Source organism: Chiloscyllium plagiosum, chromosome 27, assembly GCF_004010195.1.
Source record: "Chiloscyllium plagiosum isolate BGI_BamShark_2017 chromosome 27, ASM401019v2, whole genome shotgun sequence".
Lineage (NCBI taxonomy): Eukaryota > Metazoa > Chordata > Chondrichthyes > Orectolobiformes > Hemiscylliidae > Chiloscyllium > Chiloscyllium plagiosum.
Window position 1 is genome coordinate 46,223,950 of NC_057736.1, and position 14,224 is coordinate 46,238,173.

At 43.0% G+C, this 14,224-nt stretch overlaps 1 protein-coding gene across 1 annotated transcript in view; it reads right to left on the reverse strand.

Moving 5' to 3' along the window:
• The window catches only part of col16a1 (collagen, type XVI, alpha 1), a 357,671-nt gene that overhangs the window by 302,336 nt on the left and 41,111 nt on the right, over nt 1-14,224 (reverse strand). Inside the window, exons 2-4 of the mRNA XM_043717133.1 lie at nt 4,043-4,161; nt 3,361-3,432; nt 2,789-2,906 (exon numbers count right to left, since the gene is read on the reverse strand). Coding sequence (XP_043573068.1) covers nt 2,789-2,906; nt 3,361-3,432; nt 4,043-4,124 — 272 coding nt within the window. The 5' untranslated portion in view covers nt 4,125-4,161. The remainder of the gene's footprint in view (nt 1-2,788; nt 2,907-3,360; nt 3,433-4,042; nt 4,162-14,224) is intronic.

A 14,224-nucleotide genomic window follows, 5' to 3' on the forward strand; every position in this document is an offset into this window, starting at 1 on the left:
CTGGACATTTTGCAAGGTGTCACCATCTATTTCCCTACAGTCTATATCTTCCATATCCTTTTCCACAGTAAATACTGATGCAAAATATTCATCATTTAGTATCTCCATTTTCTGTGGCTCCACACAAAGGCCGCCTTGCCGATCTTTGAGGGGCCCTATTCTCTCCCTAGTTACCCTTTTGTCCTTAATATATATGTAAAAACCCTTTGGATTCTCCCTAATTCTATTTGCCAAAGCTATCTCATGTCCCCGTTTTGCCCTCCTGATTTCCCTCTTAAGTATACTCCTACTTTCTCTATACTCTTCTAAGGATTCACTCGATCTACCCTGATGTTGAGTTTCTTGAGTGTTTTTGGAGCGCACCCATCCAGACTAGTGGTAAGTATACTCCTACTTTCTCTATACTCTTCTAAGGATTCACTCGATCTACCCTGATGTTGAGTTTCTTGAGTGTTTTTGGAGCGCACCCATCCAGACTAGTGGAGAGTATTCCATAACACTCCTGACTTGTGCCTTGTAGATGGTAGACTGGCTTTGGTGCATCAGGAGCTATATTATTTGGTGCTGGTTTGAATAATTCTGGTTCTAACATTCATCTTACATCCTTTTTATTTGTTTCATTGTATTTTCCCTCATCATTAAAGATGCCCTGGCTTTGTTTCCCATGATAGAACAAACCTGGTCTGCACCTGGAACATCTCCTCCTTAACCTTCACCTGATGTTTCAGTTCTGTACCTCCTGGAAGTATTTGTTTCTACTGTCCTTCGCTAAATCCTTTCTAATCCCATTGAAATGAATTGCTTCACCGAGTATTGTTCTTTCTCATTGCTGATATTAACCCTATCGTATGATGATCACATTTATCCAAGTGATCCCCCATAGACACTCCCCAACATGAGATCTAGCAATCCCTCCATCAAACTGGACCAAGAACTTAAGGACAAGAAAGTTCTCCTGATCACACTTGTGAAAATCCTGCTGTTCACCTTGGATGAAATGATTGTGATCGTGGCTATTTTGGCCTTCATCTCCACTTTCTCACCCAACCCCACATCTGCAGATGCCTTGAGAGACCAAAGATTTGTCAATCCTGGCCTGAAACATATTCAGCGATGGAGAATCTATAACCCTCTGACACACAGAATTCCAAAGGTTCACCGCCTTGACTCTAATATTGCAGATAAGCTGAACAAGGCACCCTGTTCCCAGTAGCTGTTGAAACAGCTTTAAGGGTTTATACAAGAAATGCAAAGTGGCTGTGAGAAAGAACAATTTTCTGCAACAAGTGTTACCAAAACTCACTGTCTCTTAGCCAAGAGATAATCAATATTCAAAATCGAAACTGGAAATTAACTTGTAGGGCTACAGGGTTTGAGCAGGACAATGGCATTAATTGGATCTTTTTGCAGAGAGTTAACATGACTCAGTGGGCTGAATGGCCTCCTTTGCGCTGTACTGATGCTGTGTCGCTACAACATTAACATGATTGTGTTTTCTTTACAAACTGAGTTTACTGTGCTGTCTTTGTGTATGCTGTATGAAGAGTAATAGATGAATATTTATGCACTTAATCACAAAATGCACATCGTTGTAATACATAACATTCTCCATTCTCTTCTACTAAGCAGAAAATTCCAATGTGAACAGGCTAAACTGTTTAGTCAGATTTATTACAGGTTATGAAATTAACAGGTCACTTACTTCATAAACTACGAAACAATGCTTAAACTGGAAGCAGTGGCAAGCCAATAATACAGATATCATTTTACCAGCATTTAAGGAGCAACAGGAATTCAGGATGAAACACTCTGTTTCCTTTTGCAGTGATGAGAAATATTCAGTTCCTTTGCAAGAGCAAATAATTAAAGGAGAATTTCACAGTTACTCTTCATATCAAGAGTCATTGAAGGTTTAGATGGTCTCTCCAGGTACAGGAGAGTGACAGTCGGATCACACATTGCCACATGAGAGGGAAATGATAGGATACACATACAGTTACAACTGCATACAGTCAAACAGTACAGCAGATTCAGAGGTTTGTGTGGAATGCTATTACACAATTAATCAAGCATTGTAAGAAAGTCAAATATCTTGACTACAATCTTGATAGTCTGATACTCTTACAAATTGTTCAGCGAACTGATCTGCCTCCCATGGACAGTGTCCGCTGTAAACTCAGTGAGGAAGACCAGCTCCTAAAGTCTCCACAAATCACTTTCAAATACCAGATCATAGAGATCCCATTACCATGAAGTCTTCAAGCTTTCATACAAATACACTGTACACAGTGCTAGCATTCATAGGCATAAGCACTGATTGGTTTCTCTTGACTGAAGTGCTGGGATATGCTTATCCCCCAGCCCCCTTCGCTGACCCCTCTGATGTCAAAAAGGCTCATGGGACTGATGGCCCCACAACCCCCTGAGGGGCAATCAGGGTCTACGGGACCCCCAGGCTGTCCCTGACCGCCTCTGACAATTCTGGGTAAGGCTTGGTCATAGTGTGGTTCCCAGAGGTTATGGAGAAGCTGCTCTAACAGGATGTCTCAAATTGCTACAGTCCTTACATCGTAAACACAGCAGATGATCAGGAGAGAAACACCCTATCCAGACTTTCCACCATCCCAGAGAAGTTCTCCCCCATCATTTTCCCTTAATAATCAAGGTTTCTTTCAAGGACTCTATCATTCCATACAGCAATCCCATTAGGTCCTTTCCTCAATGCAACACTCATATAGCCCTGTTCATAACTCTCTGGGATTCAATCAGTACACAAGTGGGGACTTACTCAGTGGGTCTGATGAGTGATAAACTTCCCAACTTCACGATTAAAGAACCCGTTGGACTTCGAACTTTCTTCACTGCTGGTGTCTTAAAAAGCGAGAACCTCCTGAGCAAATTAAAACCTGTAGGGAAAGCCAGACAGAGCTTTAATAAAAGGTAACCACTTGGATGGCAGAACTCTATAAACTCCTAATGTTATAATCTCAGCTGATGGTGACACTGGACAAGTCAGATCCCAGAGTTAAACCTGGTTTGACAGAGCTGAAGATTAATTTTGCCACTGGTCACTATAGTAGTTAGTCATTGAACATATTCATTTGTGGCTACCAATGTAAAGGTTGTCTCAGAGAGGTGTACTTTTAACATGAATAAGGGTATCAAAGACAGAAGTTAGCCAGTAATGTATCACTTCCGAGAGACATAGATTGAAATCAAAGTTTTAATTGTTGACAGTGCCTACTCATGCTATCATGTGCTTCTTGGTTCCACAATAGCTAATGGGCATTCAGGCAGATTCCGGTGGGATTGAGGCCTACTCTGGGGATTAAGGGGTGACTCTGAAGTGTGGGACGGTACCTGAAACATTAGCATAGTGCTCCTGGTTCTGTAATTTCCATCCATCACCATGTACACGAGGGCATGGAATATCTAGAGAAAGTAAAGCTCCATAAGTGACTCCAAAAGCTGTTACTGCAACAATCTAAATTTATATACAGAAACAACTCACATTTATATACCAGCATTCACAAACCCAGGACATTGCAAACACTTCTCTATCAATTAAATACTCTTGAAATATTGGGAAAACTTGACCAGTGATGCCCTTCTGGTTGGATATTCTGCAAAGCATCAGATAGCAAGGCCTCCATATGAAGAGGGGGCCTTGGAACTGTTTCCTTGCAGAAAGCAGCATGTTCTGGAAAAAGCAGACATCAGGGAAAGAGGCATTTGCTGGAGATGTTTAAAAATTAAAGAGGGATGACTACTCCAACCTGAACATTGACCTCTGACCCTGACCGCTACCACCTGAACTCTGACCCTGACCCCTACCCCCAAAGAATTATCCCCCCCAGAACCCTGACCTCTGATCCTGACCCCGTTCCCTTGACCACTGTCCTTTGGTCCTGACCTCTGCCCCATGAACACTGATCTCTGATCCTGACCATTACGTACTGAGCACTGACCTCTATCATGACCCTTGCTCTGTAGTCACTGAACCCTCTTGGACAGCAGTAAATGTCCAGTCCCATGGTCTTACCTCTGTGTTTTTTCACTCTGCCTCCGGTCACTGTCTGAACACTGACGAATACCCACAGGATGGTGATCCAAATAGTCCACATTCTGCACCAATATCTGTCAACAACGTTTAACCATCACCTAGAAATATGACATGTTGGAGAAGAAGACAGGTTACTGAGAACTCTGAATCAAACAACATCGGCCAATTCAGCCCATCGTTCCTGTGCCATTCCCATTCCACTCTCTACCCCGTTCCCCATAGTCCACTTCCAGCATTTTCCTAATTTTGTCTTGAATCTGTTTCCAGCTCCGTCAGCTCATAGCACAATAACTCAGTGTTGGAAACGTTTTCTTTCCTCTACTTTTTTGGCAATGATATGAAACCAGTCTCTCCTCTTGCCTCCAGCCTCCAGCCAATGCAAACTATTTTTCCCAATATACTTCATTTAAGCCCTTCAGGATATTGAACAACTCTAGCCAAATGCAGGAGCCTCTGCAGGGTAGGTAACCATATGAACACCGAGAATGTCGGTATTTTGTTTCAATGGGGTAAGGCATTGAGCTGGGTCACTGTCTTTCCTCCAACTTCTCTACCCCACTTCAGCCAGGATACTGCCAGACAATGGCTTTGCAATGGAAATGGCAACAGCTTAGAGTGACAAGCAACCCAGCAGGTATGTTGCACAAGGCAGGAGGGAAAATCAGGAACATTATTATGCACGGGTACCAGGATAACAAGAGGATTTGCTGCTCCCCTAGCCAAGGTGTTCCAGTTCAGTTACAGTACTGGCATTTATTTTTGTTTAGTAGCAGGAAGAGAGGGAGTGACAACCAGGGGACTACTGGGAAGGTAAATTACTGCTTTAACAACCTACCTCACGAATAGGTGGAGCGTATGCTGAGCAGGAGCGGACACAGGACTGGTGAGTAAGTGAAGTAATATATTTGGGTGGTTGCATCACCCAAAACACTACTTAGGCAGTGCCTCCCACCCATCCTGCTCCTCTTCTAAGCGAAAAAAAGGGTTCTGTGCATCGTATTGGTGAGGTAACTCGTCTTTTCTTCTCTTTATTTTTCAATTGTCTCTTTGGGAATTTAGAATAGTGGGAATGGAGGTTAGGGCAGTTGAATGTTCCTCCTGCAGAATGTGGGAGTTAAGAGTCACCACTAATGTCCCTGCTACGTCCTCTGCGGGAAGTACACCCAACTCCAGCTCCTCGAAAACCGTGTTAGGAACTGGAGCTGGAGCTGGATGCACTTTGGATCATTCGGGAGGTGGAGGGGGTTATAGAGGGGAGTTATAGGGAGGTAGTCACAATTCAGGTACAAGAAAAAGGCAGATGGGTTACAGTGAGGGGATGGAAAGGGAACGGGCAGGCAGTGGCCAATTCCCTCAAGTGTACAGTTTTAGATACTGTTGGAGGGGGGACGACATACCAGGGTAAGGTCTCTGGCACTGAGTCGGTCCCTGTTGCTCAGAAGGGAAGGGGGGAGAAGAGCAGAGCATTTGTCACTGGGAACTCCATAGTTAGAGAGACAGACAGGAGGTTCTGTGGGAATGTGAGAGACTCATGGTTGGTGTGTTGCCTCCTAGGTACCAGGGTTCGTGATGTCTCAGATTGTGTTTCTGGGAACCTTGAGGGGTTTTGGTGATAGTGACCACAATTCGGTTATGTTTACTTTAGCAATGGAAATAGATATGTATATACCACAGACAAGAGTTATAGCTAGGGGAAAGGCAATTATGATGTGATTCGGCAAGATTTAGGATGCATCGGAATGGGAACGAAACTGCAAGGCACAATTGAAATGTGGAGCTAATTCAAGGAACAGCTACTGCGTGTCCTTGATAAGCATGTACCTGTCAGGCAGGGAGGAAGTGGTCGAACGAAGGAGCCGTGGTTTAATAAAGAAGTTGAATCTCTTGTCAAGAGGAAGAAAGAGGATGAGATGTGAAGGCTCAGTTAGGGCACTTGAGAGTTACAAGTTAGCCAGAAAAGGTCAAAAGAGAATTAGAGCTACGAAGAGCCAGGAGGGGACATGAGAAGTCGTTGTCAGATAGGATCAAGGAAAACCCTAAAGCCTTCCGTAGGTATGTCAGGAATAAAAGAGCAACTAGAGTAAGATTAGGCCAATCGAGGCCCTAATGGGAAGTTGGGCGATGAGTCTGAGGACATAGGAGAGGTGCTAAATGAATATTTTTTGTCAGTACTCACACTGGAAAAAGACAATTTTGTTGAGGAGAATACTGAGATACAGGCAGTGAGAATAAAAGGGGTTGTGGTTCACAAGGAGGAGGTGTTAGTAATTCTGGAAAGTGTGAAAACAGGTGAATCTCTAGGGTGGATGGGATTTATCCTAGGATTCTCTGGGAAGCTAGGGAGGAGATTGCTGAGCCTTTGGCTTTGATCTTTATGTCATCATTGTCTATAGGAATAGTGCCAGAAAACTAGAGGATGGCAAATATTGTTCCCTTGTTCAAAAAGGGGAGTAGACTGGTAATTATAGACTAGTGAGTCCTACTTCAGTTCTGGGTGAAGTGTTGGAAAAGATTATAAGAGATAGGATTCATAATCATCTAGAAAGGAATAAGTTGATTAGGGATAGTCAACATGGTTTTGTGAAGAGTAGGTTGTGCCTCACAAACCTTATTGAGTTCTTTGAGAAGGTGACCAAACAGGTAGATGAGGGTAAAGCGGTTGATGTGGTGTATATGGATATCAGTAAGGCATTCGATAAGGTTCCCATGGTAGGCTTTTGCACGAAATACGGAAGCATGGGATTGTGGGTGATTTAGCAGTTTGAAGCAGAAATTGGCTAGCTGAAAGAAGACAGAGGGTGGTGGTTGATGGGAAATGTTCATCCTGGAGTTCAGTTACTAGTGGTGTACCGCAAGGAACTGTTTTGGGGCCACTGCTGTTTGTCAGTTTTATAAATGATCTGGATGAGGGCGTAGAAAGATGAGTTTGTAAATTTGCGGATAACACTAGGTCCGTGGAGTTGTGGACTGTGCTGAAGGATATTGCAGGTTACAGAGGGACATAGATTAGCTGCAGAGCTGGGCTGAGAGGTAGCAAATGGAGTTTAACGTGGAAAGGTGTGAGGTGATTCACTTTGGAAGGAGCAACAGGAATAAAGAGTATTGGGCTAATGGTAAGGTTCTTGGTGAGCAGAGAGATCTCACTGTCCATGTACATAGATCCCTGAAAGCTGCCACCCAGGTTGATAGGGTTGTTAAGAAGGCATAGGGTGTATTAGCTTTTATTGGTACGGGGAATGAGTTTCAGAGCCATGAGATCATGCTGCAGCTGTACAAAACTCTGGTGTGGCTACACTTGGAGTATTGCCTACAGTTCCAGTTGCAGCATTATAGGAAGGATTTGGAAACTTTGGAAAGTGTTCAGAGGCAATTTATTAGGATGTTGCCTGTAATGGAGGGAAGGTCCTATGAGGAAAAGCTGAGAGACTTGAAGCTGTTTTCATCTGATTAGAAGGTTGAGAGGTGACTTAATTGCGACATCAGATAATCAGAGGGTTATATAGGGTGAACAGTGAGAGCCTTTTTCCTCAGATGGTGATGGCTAGCATGAGGGGGCATAGCTTTAAATTGAGGGATGATAGATATAGGACAGATGTCAGAGGTAGGTTCCTTACTCAGAGACTAATAGGGGTGTGGAATGTCCTGCCTACAACAGTAGTAGACTTGCCAACTTTAAGGACATTTAAATGGTCATTGGAGAAACGTGTATGAAAATGGAATAGTATAGGCATGATGGGCTTCAGATTGGTTCCACAGGTCGGTGGAACATCGAGGGCATAAGAGCTTGTACTGTGCTGTAATGTTCTATGTTCTAATGTGGAAAATTGTCCACGAAATGCGTAACAAAACCAGCATGGCCAACAACCACCAACTCATTCTACTCTCGATCATGAAAGGGGTCGGTGACAGTGCTGTTAAACAGCACTTCCAAAGGAATAATCTACTTACTGATGCCCAGTTTGGGTTCTGTCAAGGCCACCCAATTCCTGACCTCAGTACAGCCTTAGTACAAACATGGACAAAAGAGCTAAATTCAAGAGGTAAGTTGAGAGTGGCAGCCCTTGAAATCAAGATTGTATTTGACTGAGTGCGACATCAAGGACCCCTCGCAACACTGGAGTCAATGGTAATGGAGGAAACCTCTTCACAGGTTGACATCATACTTGGCACATAAGATGGTTGTGGCTGTTGGACATCAGTCATATCAGCTCCAGGACCATCTATGCAGGAGTTCTTGCAGGGTGGTGTCTTCGGCTCAACCATCTTCAGCTGCTTTATCAATGACCTTCACTCTATCATAAAGGTCAGAAGTGGGGATGCTCGCCGATGATTGCATGATGTACAGCAACATTCAAAAGGTCGCAAAACTGATAAGTGACAAATAATATTCACATCACTCATGCCACATCACCTTCCAATACTCCTCATAGTCCTCTCTTCCACCTCATTTCCCCATACCATCTCAGTTCTGCACCATTCAATATGACTGTGGTTGATCATTCAAACCAGTTTCCAGTTTCCTCTTGTCCCTGTATCCTTTAGCCCTAAGAGCTGTATGTAACTCCTTGAAAAAAATTCAATGTTTTGTTTCCAGCTAGTTTGTGTTGTGGAAAATTTCACACACGGCTACAACTAGCTATTAGGAAGGTATGTTGCACACTAGACTTTGTTGAAAGGGGATTGAAGTCTTGCTGTAATTGGGAGAACCACAACTGTAGTAGTGTGTGTAATTTTGGTATTAATTTCTAATTAAGGTTATCAATTGCTTGACTGATAAGATCGATTTCTGGGTTAAGTCAGTTATCCAAGAAGAGAGATTGAGTAAATTGGGCCTGTATTGTCTGACATTTAGAAATATAAGTGATCACACTCAAACTGGAAGTTTCTGAGAGGATCTGACAGGGTAGATGTCAAGACGGCATTTCCTTTGGCTGGTGAGTCTAGAACTCATAAAATTGAGGTGGAGGGGTATCTATAATCTTGGTAAAGGATAGAGCAGGCTTGAGGCTATGGACTCCTGCTCCTGAGTTTTTATGTTCTTAAGAACAGTCTTAATTCCAACAAGGCTTTGAAATATAGACCTAGGGCCAAGAGAAACATTCTCCCAGGCTTTATGCAGAAAGAAACTCTACAAGAGTTTATATCGACATAAACACAGATACCATTCTCCCGTGACAAAGTTACCAATTTCAGAAATGTATTGTTACACAACTTCTGTCTCCAAATGCTCCACAAAACCATTCTTTTTGCTTTTGTCAGCAACAATTTAAACTGATATTTCACAGCAATGCACAAAACTTAAATCAAACAAATGTTCTTTAATCCCTCTTTTTCTATGTGTGTTACTCACAACCATATCTAAGAGGTCAGCCTTTAATTCCCGTGAAGCCCAGCATTATCCTGGAGGCTTTGTCATCCTGCATCTGCAGTTGACAGGTCACTCCATTTTATCGTGCACAGGCAGTGATAAATCCTAGGCAGAGCTGATCTCCTCCTATCTCATTCACACACAAGTAAACACCCACACACACAAATACAGAGGCTGAAGTTGGACCGTATACTAGACAAACAGGAGAATAACAGCCCTCCCATAGCTGTTTGCATCCTGAAATTGAAATGGAACAAAGTGTTTTATTATGTTGTTTGGAGAACAGAACAGTAAAGGAAGACAAGAACAAGTCTTGCCCAGGACACTGAAGCCAAGCGCAGTAACCTTCCCAGCCTGACTAAGAACAGCTCACCCAGCATAAACAATATTATGTCTCTGTCATTCCTTTAACTCCGCCTGACTGAGAGTCAAAGAAACTGTCTTTGCACTATTCTGCCTTGCTCTCATCTGGTGTCTATTTAATAAAAAGTAAACTATTTGATTTAAGGTTCAAAAAGAAGCTTCATATTGGTGTAAGCCAAAAGGATTCACATTCCAAAGATTCTGACATGGAAGATCCTCTCTATCCAGCACAGTTCAATTTTCCTTTAAGATGTGAAGGGCTCTGTGTCTGGTTTACGGTTAACCACAGCCACTTGTACAGAGCTTGGCAGAGCTCTTGGCTTCTGCCACAGGGAGAAACTCTTTGTTAATAATGAGTCTTTTGGGAGCAGGCAAAGGATCTCCAGGCAAACTTGAAATGAAAAAGCAAATCTCTGCAGCCAGATCAACATAAGTCAATCTGGCAGCTTCCCTTGTCTGCTGTATCTCTCACAGTTAGCAGATTTTCCCAAGTCTGAAATCAAATGAAGAGGATTGGGAGGCCAATGTGAGGGAGGGGTGAAAAAGGTTGAGGAATGATGGAAGAGCAAAGACCGAGGATGAGGTAGAGAGAGCGCAAGGATGATGGAGGGTGTGAGAAAGAGGGGGGGGGAAGGGGCGATGAGCATTTAGGATTTGAGTCTGAGACCTCACTTGGTTGCTGCTAAAATTAAAATCAAAGCTTTAATCGTGAATGTTTCCATTTCATGGGATATGGCAGGGCACTAACGGGGATGTGCAAATTCAGATTTTCCTGAATACTTCGCTGCATCAAAAATATTCTATAACTCCAACCAAAAGCTGGACTGAGTGGTTTAAATTGTAGGGAACTATGATCTATCTCTTCCCCCCCCATTCCTTTATCTGACCCTTCCCAACACCAAACCCCATCTCCTCTCACCTGGACCCTTCCTCGCACCCGCATGCACCAACCGTGCCCCCTGCCACCCCCCCACCCTTTGCTCCGCCTCTGCTTCTGAGGGGGGCATGGCGCAGTTTGCTGTCATGATTTAGGATACTATACGAAAAGAAGAGCTTTCTTGGTCAGTATTTACAGTGACCACAATGAGACCAGAATCACAGACTTGTTACAATCTGAAGGAGGCCACTCAGCCCATTGTGCCTGTACCCAGCTCTTCAAATGAGGATCGTTACCTAGTGCCAGTTTCCTGCTTTACTCCCATATCCCTGCAGCCAGTGCCCTTTGGATGCCTTCTTTTTTATTCTAGATTGACGTTTCCATTCTCCAGCTCTCATGGTGGGATTTGCTGTGGCCTTGGGGTGACTGTTCTTCTACCATGGTTATGGCACCTTGGTTCCTCAACTTTCATATTATTAGAGTCATAGAGTCCTAGATGTCTTGCAAAAAACCCAAATCTCTGTTTTGAAAGCAGGAAGTTACAGATTTCCGGAGCCTATATGTCAAGAAGTACATCACCTTCAAACAACCTAACTCAGATATTAACATCCCTCCCCTTTGTTCCGGACCCTAACAGAGGAAATAATTATTCCTTGTTTATCGTATCAAATCAATTAGTCATCTTAAACAATTCTATCATCCTTTCATTTTTGGTAGTCAAAAACGAAATGCAGTTGGCATAACCTGTCCTCAGAACTGAACCGTTTTGGCTGCAGTAAAACTCTGCCGAAGGTGTGCTACTCCCCTCCAAGGTCAGAACCTCCCCCCAACCCAACCGAAGTGTGGCATCTGGAACTGAGTGGAGCATGCTATATCGGGCCTAAACTGGAGCAAGACTTTCAAGCCAATCTATTCTAGTCTCCTCCAGATAGAGGTCAACATTTAAGAAGCTGTTAAATTATATTTCTGTGCCTGCACACAAACTTTCAACAATTCCCGTACAGGGGTTTATGAACTGCTGTGCTCCTGCACAGGATCCAGCATATTGCCATATACAAAGTACTCCAATCCATTTGTCTTTGGTCCAAAGGGGACAGCCTAACATTATGCAGATGGGGGAAATAGGATGAGGGATGCTGCTACAATTAATTCTTAGATTAGATTACTTACAGCGTGGAAACAGGCCCTTCAGCCCAACAAGTCCACACCGACCCGCCAAAGCGCAACCCAGCCAGACCCATACCCTTCACCTAACACTATGGGCACTTTAGCGTGGCCAATTCACCTAACCTGCACATTTTTGGACTGAGAGAGGAAACCGGAGCATCCGGAGGAAACCCAAACAGATACGGGGAGAACATGCAAACTCCACACAGACAGTTGCCAGAAGCGGGAATTGAACGCAGTGCTCTAGCGCTGTGAAGCAGCAGTGCTAACCACTGTGCCACCGTGCTGCCTATGGGTTATGGCAAAATATAAGAAGAAATCAGTAAACTTTCAGAATGAGCATGCAACTGGCAAATGAATCATATTTTTTGAGAGTGAGGTGCTGACATTTGTAGACAGACTAAGGAGGACACACACTGATTGGACAATATGAGTCTAACTGAAACAGAGGAACAAAGTGAGAATAACACTCAAATCATCAAAAGTAGCGCTGCAAGTTCTTAAGACCATTAGGAAAAAGCTGACCAAAATCTGGGTTTCATTTCTAAGCAGAGAATTGAAGCGCAAAAAAAGCTATGTTCAATTTATAGAACAGTTTTCGATCTGGAAATGGTTTCAATCTCTACTATACAAAGAATATAGATGTACTGAATCATATCCAAAGTCAACATTTCTAGCAGCTTGAAGAATATTTGCTAATTTCATATGAACTGAAACTTTCTTCTCAAAACTTTCAAGATTTTTAAAAATTGAATATAAAACTAAAGAGAATAAAACTCAAACAGAGCTTCCCAGTCCAGCAGCTTCTAAGCACATAGCCTTATGCCCAAAACGTCCAGTCAAAAACCAGTTCAATCTCTCTTTCTGTTATTCGCTGGCCACTATCTGCTTCTCCTTGATTGACCAATGCAACATCCAACCAAGTCCTTGAGCATCCTTGTGCCAAAACGTCTCTAGTGTTCTTAGAATGGTAATTAGCCTGTACTTATCTCTCCAAGACAGTTCCCATGTGCAAATATCAGTCTGTTTCTTGTTTTTTTTTTCAGAAACAAGCTGTTGTTCAAATTTGATATTCAACTTCAGCTCACAGTTCCATCCCAAAATGAGAAAAATAAAAAAAAAACAGTGATGGTCTCAACACTTCGCAGCTGGAGTTTCAATCAAAGAAGACCAGCATTTTTTAAGTTTATTTCTAAGGCTGAATAGATGTCTGGACTTTAAATCATTGTAACTTCAAAGTACAGTGTCCAGATGACCCAATAAAATCAGATTGTGGGCGGCACGGTGGCACAGTGGTTGGCACTGCTGCCCCACAGCGCCAGAGACCTGGGTTCAATTCCCGCCTCAGGCGACTCTCTGTGTGGAGTTTGCACATTCTCCCCGTGTCTGCGTGGGTTTCCTCCCACAATCCAAAAATGTGCAGGTTGGGTGAATTGACCGTGCTAAATTGCCTGTAGTGTTAGGGGCAGGGGTAAATGTAGGAGAATGGGTCTGGGTGGGTTACCCTTCGGCGGGTCGGTGTGGACCTGTTGGGCCGAAGGGCCTGTTTAAGTAATCTAATCTAATCAAGATTCTAAATATTTTGGAATCATAACTGCATTTTATCCTCTGGAAGAAGTACTCTAATACATATCAACATATTTAATTCTGCTCAAGGTAATAGTTTCTTACTTTTTAAAGACTGTATATAATGATTAGCTAATGTAATGGGAACATTAACTATTAAATGGTCTTTGGGTAGTCTTATGGATGAAAATGGGACTGTGTAGGTTAGATAGGCTTTAGATTGATTTCACAGGTCAGCGCAACATTGAGGGGCCAAGGGTCTGTACTGTGCTGTAATGTTCTATGTTCTATTTAACTTATCATTAGCAACTACGTAATTCCATTTGAAATTGGCAAAGCTTTTAAAATTACTTGTCAATATTACACTTCAGGCTCTCCCCAAGGTTCAGAACCTGACTGAGCTGACATACTTCACACCTGCTTCATAAGCCTACCCTTTTGCTGAAGAGTTCAATTTCTGGGGCAGACAAGGTCCAGACAGGCATTTCAATTGTAGAACCAGCCATCGCTTTCAGACAGCCTCAGGGCACCACTTTCTCAACATTTGCAACAATCAAAGTGGTGGTTAGCAGCAGTCAGGTGGCAAATTAGGATTTAAGGTCAGCTCCACCTTCATTTTCAGTGACTCAATGTGGAGGTGTCCAGCACCAGAGTGGCAAAGTCTAGTCTGGTGTTCCCACTTGTGGGGGAGATCAAAACCATGGGTCATTATTGTCATGACTAAAAAAATGATGAAAACACTCTATCCTAATAAAAACTGAAAGAACTGCAGATACTGTAATTCAAAGACAAGAATAGAAATTGCTAGAGCATCTCAGCA